At 42.9% G+C, this 11836-nt stretch overlaps 1 protein-coding gene across 2 annotated transcripts; it reads right to left on the reverse strand.

The window, feature by feature from the left end:
• Positions 1-8778: 8778 nt before the first annotated feature.
• On the reverse strand, positions 8779-11316 carry LOC308404550 (Fc receptor-like protein 5). Of its 2 annotated transcripts, none has more exons than XM_080894634.1 (5): positions 11130-11316; positions 10890-10925; positions 10476-10736; positions 10151-10396; positions 8779-10075 (listed from the first exon to the last, which is right to left on the reverse strand). In XM_080894634.1, exons 1-5 carry the CDS (start codon positions 11158-11160, stop codon positions 9837-9839), a joined length of 813 nt encoding a protein of 270 aa, XP_080750760.1. In that variant the 5' UTR covers positions 11161-11316; the 3' UTR covers positions 8779-9836. The 2 variants fall into 2 exon arrangements, with proteins under 2 accessions (XP_080750760.1, XP_080750759.1); XM_080894633.1 differs by having other exon boundaries at positions 8779-10093.
• Between the last annotated feature and the right edge of the window lie 520 nt (positions 11317-11836).

Below are 11836 nucleotides of genomic sequence, written 5' to 3' on the forward strand. Positions count from 1 at the left end.
CATGGTAAAGTGTCTTAAGCCTGAACTTTAAAAAAAATTCTCTGCCTGTACATTATCCACGTTTTTAAGGAAGTTCACAGACTTTTCCATAAACGGTGAAACCAAAACTTCGATAGATTTACAGTAGATCCATTGTACCATTTGCATTTTGTTTAACTCCAAAAAACAAAGTTATGTACATTTTCTTTAACATTAACAGACACTGCCATCAATAGTAAAATGGAAAAATCTTATGTTTTATTACCATTTACAGGCATTTGCTTTTAAAATATTTATGCTAAATATCCCTCTATTGCCCAGGGTGCTTGCAGAGGCAGTTGCTCTGCCCGGGCTGGGCGGCTGGCCTCTTCTGCATGGGTGCTGGTCCCCAGCACACTCTTCATTCTCCATGGACACAATGACCTGTGGTTGTTTCTGATGAATTGTGAGCGTTTCAGAGAGACAGAAACAGAGATCCTTTCTGTAACCATGGTTACTCCCTCAATTCTACTGAATGATGCTGAAATGAACAAACAGAACAATTTGAGTTTTTCAACTTTGCTAGAATTTATTTATTTGTATTTGTCAGTATTTAATCCAATTTTAAAGTTTTCCTAAGCTGCTTGCTATTTCCTTATTGTGTCATGATGGTCCTTTTTAAACTGTCATCTCTGTCTGGCCTCTCTTTCACCTCTCCTCATCAATCTCCTGCACTCTTAATCTCCTATGCTCTCTCTTTTTGCCCTCTCTCAGCATGCATCAATCAAACTCTGTCCAAATCTGTAATTTCTGATGTGATGATTTAACATATTATTTACCAACTTATTTTATACATCTACTCAACTAATTACATATTTGAACACGTTAAAAATATGAAATTTCTGAATTTAGAATAGATTGCAGAATTCAATATTAATGAAGTAGCTCATGAGCACTTTGAGCTCAATAGTCATCAATTTCCTTAGGGATTAATACAATACTCTGATTCAGATTGCGATTGAAATGGATGCCAACACTATCTTGCTAGCTGTAGGCCACTCAAGTGAAGGCTTCACTATTACCTTCTAAAACAGATTAATGATGTAGAGTGCATATTTTTTTCTGTTTGATGGAGTAATTAATGTTATAAATAAAAATGGCAGTAATGTTACATTCTTCATTTTCCATGGACATAATGACCTGAGGTTGTTTATTATGAATCATGAGTGTTTCAGAGAGACAGCCACAGAGAGGCTTTCTGTAACCATAGTTACTCACTCCAGTACAAGGGTCTGAGTAAGCTTTGAGAGCAGAAAAGAAAAAGACAACGCCGTACTTTAGCCCCGAGTATACCTGAGCATCATGATCAATTATCCTGCACTCTCTGAACATCTAAACAATGAGTTTGATTTAAAGTTGTGTCTCATGTCCAGTCTCTTCTGCAGCAGCAACAACAGGACACAACTCCTCCTTATCCCTTCTTATCTCTCCTTTTCTCGCCTTGCTCTGTTTCTTCACTTTCTCATTTTTCTTTTAAACAAAGCATGTCTCCAATTTTGAAAAACTCTTTATTTATTTAGTCACCACCAGCCCAACTTGCTTTACAACACAGGGCACTTACAAGCATTGACCCTGGGACCTGACAAACTGATGCTGATGATATGTGCTACTAAAAACATCCAGGCCTCTAATTAGGTTTCATGCTATGTTATTTCTGCATCATCATGCATTGCGAAGACAACTGAAAATAGTGTTCACAAGTTGAGACAGAAGTTTAATCAATGTCCATCATCTACTCCAATCAAAGGAGAAGTAGCTAGTGTAATTTTAGAGCAAACCATTAGTGTTTGAATCTGTTAAAGCCTGTATGTTGTGAAGTTTCTATTTAATTTACTAATTGTGTGTTTTGACAGTTACTCCTATTTTGAATAGCATTAGTCTGAAAGGATATAGCCAGCAATCAGATCTGAAATATAAATGATATGATGGTGACTATAAGTCAGAGGCTGAACAGGCACTGGGCTGCATCTATGTGTAATACCCCTTTGGACCACCAGATGACTCAGTGAAACATTTATTTACCCAGACGAGTCACTGAAAATGTGTTTTTAACCTCTAGGGATAGAATTAAGACAAAATACCAGAATGTAAAAATTAATAAAATGAAACTGTTGGTGTAGTCAGTCTGTTTGGAAAGTGTTGAATGAAAATTAAGAAAATAGAAGGGAAGCCAACAAAAAGTCTCACACGGGATTTATAGCTCTGTGTGAAAACTACAATGTAGATATGTCATACCTATAGCCCCTGCACCATAACTTACACCATGACCTGATATGTACCACTCTGGTAATGTAGCTACGTTTTGTTGACGTGTAGCATATATCTCTCTTAATAGGCCTGTTAAGTAGTGTCGGTACCTTCTATGCATTTCTCCCTTCTTTTTTGGACAGAATAATGTAGCTTCAGCATAAGTGTTCACATACGCCAGCAAATTCCTGGATGGAGATTGCCAAAAATATGAGTAAGAAAGTGAGAAAATGTATCATAGCTGATGCTGCATATAAAACACTGGGACATGAGCATTAAGTACAGGAAACACCAAGCAAGTAAGAAAGTCCTAACGACCGTGTCACCGTGCTGGCAGTGCAGTGATTAGCACTAAGTGATTCTAGTAGTAGTGATTCTAAATTGCCCACAGGTGTGAATTTGAGAGTGAATGGTGTTGTGTCTCTTTTTGTTACCCCTGTGACGGGACTGGTGGCTCCTGAGTGTACCCGGCCTCTTGCATTATGGTAGCTGAAATAGGCTCCAGCTCCCCCTCCTACTCTGATAAGGAGAAGAGGATGTATGGATGGACAAATAAGAAACTTTGGACCGATATCATTTACATGTCTGTAAATGATATCAGTTCCCTTTTGCTGTATTATTATGATATAGCCATATTATATGGCTATATCTATCAGTAAACCAGAAGACATTAATCAATTACTGAAACTAGCCTTTGCAAAAACTAGTCTTTATTTATTTTTCTTTTAGCCTTTCAGAAGTAGATTTGCTTTGTGTTTTATGAGTTTCGGGGATGAACTGATAGCTGAACATTCTCCACCAGGATTTTATTGGTACAGAGCAGAATTCATGGATCCAAAAGCTACGGCAAGTCGTACTTGAGGCCTGCAGTTCTTTAGAAGTTGTTTTGTTTTGTGACCTCCTGGATGACTCTTCTCTTGCACTCTTTGAATAGCTTTGGTAGGCCCGCCGCTCCTGGATGTCATGGTCTTGTGTCCTTGATCCAGTGTTTTGTGTTTGTTTTTATTTCTGGATTTCCTATGTATTAAGTTTTAGTTTTATATTGTTTACTCATTTGGCCCTCTCTTATTTCACAGTGCTCCCAAGTTTAATTGTTTTAATTCCTGATCTGTTCAACAGGTCTGGATGTAATCATGCCTGAGAGTAGTGAAAATGAAATCAGCTTTCCAACAAATGTGGTTAATTAGGCTTAATTCATGATTCACTGTCCTTATTTCTAATCTTTCAGCTTGAGAAGATCAAGAAACATCATAAGAGCAGGGTCCCTGGACATAATGAAAGTGAAGTAAAATCAGCTTAAAATGTTAGATTGGAAAAAAAAAACTCGGATAAATGAAAGCGCTTGCAGGCCATGGAGAAACTCTTTACTGACATCTAGTGGTTCAAATGACAACTGTTTTAAATAAGAGTGACATTTGTGAATGATCGGAAGTATACAATTGCAAGGTCCACTACTTTTTCGTGCTCCTTATAATGCCACTTGTTACATGCACAGTATCATGCTCCTTATTTCTATATGATTTAGTCTTTAATATGAAATGAAAGTCAGTCAATATAATGGTAGATATGCTTATACTGTGTAACAGCTCTAACTCTGTGAAAGCTAATCTCTTCCAGGCTGTGGATACAAAACTGCTACAACTGTGTTAAACCAGCTGTCTGCATCTCTGCTATTGTTTTATTTGGTTTTAAAAAGTAAATGATACATTTTTTTCAAAGCATTAACATTTAACAATGACTGTATATTTCGCACAATCTACAGTTTTCTTACTTGTGAAACATGTTAATTAAGCAAAACGTGGGTCTATGTCATAAAAATGCAGCTATCAGAACTACCAACTAACTGAGTTAGCATAAAGTGAGATTAAAATGTTACAGTGCACAGTGTGATCTACAGCTCGGCATTTAACACAATCATCCCCTCAAAACTTGCCCCGAAGTTTGTCGACCTTGGGTTGGGAACACCAATCTGCTGATGGATTCTGAACTTCCCCACAAACGGGCCTCAGGTGGTGAGAGTTGGTAAGCACACCTCCTCATCACTCATCCTAAACACAAGAATGCCACAGGCATCTGTGCTTAGCCCCCTCCTATATTCCCTGTTCACGCACGACTGCGTTGCTAAACATAAGTCCAACTCCATCATCAAGTTTGTGAATGACACAACCATCATAGGCCTCATCACAGACAACAACGAGACGGCCTATAGAGAGGAGGTGATGGCGCTGTACAAGTCATGCCTGGAAAATAACCTGACTCTCAACATCAGCAAAACAAGAGAAATGATAGTGGACTACCGGAAACAACCAGTCGGGGAACACCAGCCTACCTACGTCAATGGTGTCAAGGTCGAAAGGGTCAGCAACTTCAAATTCCTTGGAGTCAACATCAACGAGGACCCTTCACACAGGCACTGAAATCAAGATGGATTAAGAAATTAAGATGGCGCCGGTGAGGTCGGCTGCCGTCACGACTGCTCCGACCACTTTTTCTTTGTCTTTGTTTTTTAAGTTAGTTTTCAGCGTTTCTAAATCGGCAAAATCATCACCATTGGGTACATTAGGTATGACAGTGACACTCTTGTTTCTATTGGTATACAATGTACTCACAATTCGAAGTTTTTAACTCCGGATCCGAGCTGGCCGAGTGAGATCTCGAGGGAGAACAAAGGGAAGCGGCGGCGGCCTAGAGGGAAGCGAGCCGGCGTCAGGAACAGGCTGAGAGCTCGTGCACACCGCACACCTCTGCCTAGCATCCTGCTCGCCAACGTCCAGTCACTGGAGAACAAGCTTGACGACCTCAGGGCCAGGATAAAGTTCCAGAGAGACATTCGGGACTGCAATCTCCTCTGCTTCACCGAGACATGGCTGAACCCAGCGGTGCCGGACCACGCCATCCAGCCGGCCGAGTTCTTCTCGGTTCACCGCATGGACAGGACACGGGACTCGGGGAAGTCAAGGGGAGGCGGCGTGTGTTTAATGGTGAACAACAACTGGTGCAACAGTGCGAACGTTGTTCCTCTCACACGCTCCTGCACACCAAATCTGGAACTACTGTCCATCATGTGTCGTCCTTTTTATCTACCTCGGGAATTTACATCGGTCATTGTAAGTGCCGTTTATATTCCACCACAAGCGGACACGGTCACCGCCTTATGCGAGCTGCATGAGGCACTCACACAGCACCAGACACAACACCGGGACGCTGCGCTTATTGTGACGGGGGACTTTAATAGCGCCAACCTCAAACGCGCAGCGCCGAACTTTTATCAACACATCACCTGCCCCACCAGAGGTGAAAGGACACTGGACCACTGCTACACTACGGTCAAGGACGGCTACAAGGCACAATCCCGCCCTCCGTTTGGCAAATCTGATCACGCCGCCATCTTCCTCATGCCAAAATACAAACAAAGGCTGAAACAGGAAGTTCCGGTTCAGAGGAAGGTCGCGCGCTGGACGGATCAATCGGTGGCCGCGTTACAGGACGCACTCGATGACGCAGACTGGGGCATGTTCAGAAACAGCTCCGACGATGACGTCAACGTGTTTACGGAAGCGGTTGTGGGATTCATCGGGAAACTAGCGGATGATACCGTGGAGACAAAGACTATCACAACGTTTCCCAACCAGAAGCCGTGGGTGGATAAAACCATCCGCGACGCTCTGAGATCCCGCACCGCTGCCTACAACACGGGACTCATGACGGGGGACATGGACCCGTACAAAGCCGCGTCATATAACGTGCGGAGGGCGGTGAAAGAGGCGAAGCAGCGCTACGGGAGGAAACTAGAGTCACAACTCCAACAGAGTGACTCTAGGAGCCTGTGGCGGGGACTAAGGACAATAACGGACTATAAAGCACCAACAACCGGTATGACGAACGCGGCCGTGACTCTGGCAGACGAGCTGAACACTTTCTATGCTCGCTTCGAGGCTGCAGCTAAGGTCTCCAACAATGCTAGTGTTAGCGGCGCTAACGGCTGCAGACAGGAAGATACTGCCAGCACCGGAAACGTGCTCGTCATCTCCGAGCATGAAGTAAGGAGAGCCTTCAAGAGAGTGAACACCAGGAAAGCAGCAGGACCAGACGGCATCCCAGGTCGTATCCTAAGAGACTGCGCATACCAGCTAGCTCCTGTGTTCACTGAGATATTCAACATCTCTTTATCTCAGTCGGTGATCCCCACATGCTTCAAAGAGTCCATCATTGTTCCTGTCCCGAAGAAACCCCACCCTGCTTCTCTCAATGACTATCGCCCTGTAGCCCTCACCTCAGTAGTGATGAAGTGCTTTGAACGCCTGGTCAGAGACTTCATCATTTCTTCACTACCAGACACACTGGACCCACTACAGTTCGCTTACCGTCCAAATCGTTCCACAGACGATGCCATCTCTCATCTCCTCCACACATCACTCACTCACTTGGACACTAGAAGGGGGAATTATGTTAAAATGCTCTTCATAGACTACAGCTCTGCATTTAATACCATAATTCCCTCCACACTCACCACCAAGCTGGAGCATCTGGGACTCAGCTCATCTATGTGTCAGTGGATCTCCAACTTCCTAACTGGCAGACCACAGGCAGTAAGGATGGGCGGACATGTCTCAGCCTCCACCACTCTCAGCACTGGAGCCCCCCAGGGGTGTGTTCTGAGCCCCCTGCTGTACTCTTTGTACACATATGACTGTGTGGCCACTACCAGCTCCACCACCATCATCAAGTTTGCTGACGACACCGTCGTGGTGGGCCTGATCTCTGATAACAACGAGACGGCCTACGTGAAGGAGATTAGGAATCTGGAGAACTGGTGCCAGAGGAACAACCTCCTTCTAAACGTCAGTAAGACAAAGGAGCTGATAGTGGACTTCAGCACTAAGCAGGAGAGGAACTACCAGACCCCCGTCATCAACGAGTGCCCAGTGGAGAGAGTGGACAGCTTCAAATACCTCGGAGTTCACATCACGCAGGACCTGTCATGGTCCTGTCACATCAACACCGTGGTGAAAAAGGCCCGACAGCGTCTCTACCACCTCAGACGCTTGAGAGACTTCCAACTGCCCTCCAAGGTGCTCAGGAACTTTTACTCGTGCACCATAGAGAGCATCCTGGCGGGAAACATCTTAACCTGGTTCGGGAACAGCACCATGCAGGACAGACGAGCTCTACAGAGGGTTGTGCGGTCAGCTGAGCGCACCATCCGCTCCGAGCTCCCTGACCTGCACTCAATCTACAGCAGGCGGTGCTGGACCAAGGCCAGGAAGATCGTGAAGGACCTCAGCCATCCCAACAACAGACTGTTCTCTCTGCTGAGGTCAGGAAAGCGATTCCGCTCCCTGAAGACCAACACAGAGAGACTGAGGAGGAGCTTCTTCCCGCAGGCGATACGGTCTCTCAATCACACCACCACACAGTACTGACCCACACATACAGTTCTTACACACACACTGGACTTTCTGGACATTGTTTTTGCACAACACTGGTCACTATATTCTTCATTTCCAGTTAATACTTGTACAGCTGCTGTTATTGTGTATATATTTATTTATATTTAGATTTCTTCATACATTCTTATATAGTTCTATATTGTGTATTGTGTATTTTGTTGTACAGTTATTTTATTTTCAACTTTAATTTATATATTTTATCTTATTCTTCCCAGTTAAATTTACCCTTCATTCTAATTTGTGTTGTACAGTTATTTCATTTTTAACCTTAATTTATATTTTATTCCTTCCTAGTTAAATTTACCCTTTTTAATTTTTCATATTTATTTCCTATCTTATTCATAGCCTTTTCCTTTTTTGTTTTCTTTAGGTCACGAGCAGTTGTCCAAGCATTTCACTACATATCGTACTGTGTATGACTGTGTACGTGACAAATAAAATTTGAATTTGAATTTGAATCAGGAAAGCTCACCAGGGACTCTACTTTCTGAAGAGGCTGAAGAGGTTTGGCATGAATGCCAGCATCACCTCAAATGTCTACAGGAGCTTACTGACAAGCTGCATTACAGTTTGGTATGGAAGCTGGTCTGCCAGCAGCCTGAGATCACTACAGAGGGTGGGGAAGGCAGCAGAGCTCATCACAAGCATGAGGCTTCCAGCCGTGCCTCTGTAAAGCACACAGCATCAGAAAGGACCACAGCCACCCAGCACATCAGCTGTTTTCCTTGCTATCATCTGGCAGACATTACAGGAGTCTGCCTGCTTGGCCTACAAGACTTAAAAACAGTTTTTACCATCAAGCCATTTGACACCTCAACCACTCACTTCACTTTTATCAGTATTAAAATAACCTCAATAAATGTCAAAGGTGAGATTTCTATTTTCTCTCTTATGTCATATATATATATATATATATATATATATATATATGTGTGTGTGTGTGTGTGTGTGTGTGTGTGTGTGTGTGTGTGTGTGTGTGTGTGTGTGCTTGTGTACGTGTGCATGCAATGAACGGCCTAACTGCTGGATGTGGAGCTGAATCCATGCAGGCAGGGGTGGGACTTTATTCATGGGCACACAATGCAGCCAATCACATGCAAAGACAAACTGGGATCATACCATTATGTGAAAGAAGGAAGGAGGCAGATGGAAGACAGCAAGTGTGGTGTTACAAGCCAAATACACAGAATGTGCATGTCAGGAAAAAGTGAAGAAAACGCAAAATGAGATGCATCAGGCTGCATTTCAATGATATTGGAGGCTGCAAGGCTGAGTGCAGAATCTATAAAACTATGAGCTGACTAGAGTGTTACCTTTATTTATTTTCAGCCATTTTCCATTGTTGAGGAACCAAAGTTTCAAACTTGTCCAGGCCTGAAAACCTGTTACATGTTCTCACTAGTAAATCCTTAAAATAAGTGATAATTGATGATAAGCTGAGCTGGAAGTCTCATATAAACCATGTGAAAACAAAAATGTCAAAAAACATTGCTATTCTCTACAAAACAAAGCATGTCCTGAACAAGAAATCATTATACACCCTTTATTGTTCTTTGTTGCTTCCATGGAAGCAACAGTCATATATGCATATATGACTTATTGTCTAGAGATATGAGGTAATGCACATAAAACAAAAACTCTTCCTATTTTCAAGTTACAAAAAAGAGCTATAAGAATTAGCCCTTGAGACTATGCTAGAAAATAAATCTTCAAATGGCACACATCGATGTGGCATCCTGGAGGAGTAGGACTACCTGTGCAACCTCTGCAGGGTCCAAGTATCAACTCATATCACCAGTAGTGACAATGAGCCTAATCAAATGCAAAACTAGTGAAAGAAACAAACAGTCAAACCAAAAGTATCAGTAGCCTCCACTGAAAGCTAAAAACCATTTGGTGTTGCCAAAAAGGATTAAGAACCTTCTCTGCTGCTTAACATATCAGAACCAGTTTAAGTTTAACTGATTTGATGCTGTACTCGGATTATTGTTTTATTGTTAATTTGTTGAGAGTGGATGTTCAAATGAAACTAGGTGGATACAGACAGACTGTAGGACAGTAAATAGGTTAAAACACAAGGATGAACGAGTCACTAGTTTATTCAGTAACCATAATGTCATCTTACTTATCCTCCAGTCCCTGCTCAGCAGGTTGGGCTGAGTCAAGACCTGTGGCTCTGCATCGATATAAAGACACCAGGAGGAGGGTGGAGATGAAATATGGAAAGAACACCAGCAGATGGAGGGCCAGTCTGATCACTAGTTGCAGGGTAGAGGAGTCAGGCGATGCAGCAGGGGTGGGAGTTAATGCAGGGAGCCAGGTTGTAGACATGGTAGGTGGAGGTGTGGTTGTATGTTTTCCTGCAGAGAGAATCCCACCTGTTCAGGTGAATATGTGGATGAAATAAGAGGTGAAATCAGAGTGAAGCTCCTCACCTGTGACAGTGATCCAGCTGGATGGAGACTCTCCATGACCGCTGATGTCACACTTGTAGAGGCCTTCATCAGACCTGGAAACATGCTGGATGGTCATGTGACCTGTAGGCTGCTTCCTGATGAGGGAGCCATCTTTATAGAAAGCAGCTGGGAGGTTGGAGGGAGTGGTCTTTGTTTTACAGAGCAGAGTGACGTCATCTCCCTCCATCACAGGGAGGACAGGACTCTGCAGGATCACTGATCCACCTCAACACAGAGACAAACTACAGCATTTCATCCATTTACACACAGCTTCATCAACACTAACTCCACACACTCAGCTTACCAGTGACTGTCAGGTTAACCATGTTACTGATGGGACCCTCTCTGGACTCACACCAGTAAACTCCACTGTCCAGTGTTAAGATGTAGCTGAAGCTACAGGATGAACCAGACCATCTTCCCCATTCATTGCACTCAGTCCTGGTTTCTCTGTTTGTGTTTCTCCTCAGAGTCCATCCAGCAGAGCTGTCGTCCTCCTCACATCTCAGAGACACAAAGTCTCCTTCAAAGAACTGAGAGCTGCTGGGACTCACAGTCAGACGAGCTGGAAGGAAATATTCACGATGCTGCAGTTTAGTTTAGTGTAGAATAAACGCTGACATGCTTTAGGTTGTTCACTCCAAATAAATTGAAACGGTATTTTTTGGTAAGTTGACTATTGAAACTAAGACACATTTGGCTTACGAGATGTACGCACCATGAGTCAGTCTGCAGCACAGTACTGAGTTCAGCCCTGAGGGGAAATTTAAAAAAATCTTTCACAACCAGAGAAAACATTCACACATAATTCAAACATGAGAATCTTTTTAGATTTTAAATGAGAAAACTAGAACACCTCTGCTGGGTACAAGGTGGTTTACACCTGCTTGAAAGCAAAGAAAAAGCACTAACTGCTTACGTTCAATAATCAAGTTGATAATTTACAAATTTTACTTACAGAAAAGCTGCTGCAGACAAGTTTGCTTCATTCTGTGTTTGGCGTCAGGTTTAACCCTCCTCCTTCTCTTTCCACTGTAATGATCTGGTGTCTCTACACCAATAGAGCAGCGAATGGGATTATTATCTACAGAAATATCAGGATGGATTCAAAGGTTCTGGCAACAGTCTGGGAGCGAACAGCAACAAACACTATTATAACCTCAAGGAGCGAAATGAGCTTGAAATGAGGTTTTCACACAAACGAACACAGATGGAGGAAGTGAAAACTATGATCTCAATAAAGGTCTTAAAAACCACAGCAGAGGGGAAATTATGCTAACATGAAGTGTTGAAACCAAACTTCCTCCTTATAAGATGCAGGGTGAATTCCTTCATACTCACCCAGCAGCTTGCACAACATCCATCTCGGAATAGCAAAAAAGGAAGCCAACAAAACGGAGCATGCTGATCTGCAGATGGACAGAGGAAACAGCAAACTACGCTAACAGGTTTTGTATCTCCTTTGAGGCTCCGCGGCTTTGTTGATTACAATCTGTAAGGCTAATAGTAAAGTGAATCTGTCTCCATGCACAGCATTTAATCTGTTCAGCTGGTTTCATACTGCCTTAATGAACGTTAGAGTAATTTGTGACAGAGAGTGCAACCAGAGAATCACACGGGTTTTTTTTTTTTTGTTTAATTGTAGTTTAGCAGACATTTCCAGCA

The sequence above is a fragment of the Rhamphochromis sp. 'chilingali' genome (assembly GCF_963969265.1).
Source record: "Rhamphochromis sp. 'chilingali' genome assembly, chromosome: 1".
Taxonomy (NCBI): Eukaryota; Metazoa; Chordata; class Actinopteri; order Cichliformes; family Cichlidae; genus Rhamphochromis; species Rhamphochromis sp. 'chilingali'.

Excerpts from the sequence above, each read along its gene's own strand:
- LOC308404550 (XM_080894633.1), bottom strand. The coding sequence starts at position 11,160 with ATGAAGCAAACTTGTCTGCAGCAGCTTTTCT. Across the intron at positions 10,737-10,889 it reads GTGCTGCAGACTGACTCATG|CTCGTCTGACTGTGAGTCCC; the intron begins GTGCGTACATCT and ends ATTTCCTTCCAG. Across the intron at positions 10,397-10,475 it reads GGTTAACCTGACAGTCACTG|GTGGATCAGTGATCCTGCAG; the intron begins GTAAGCTGAGTG and ends CTCTGTGTTGAG.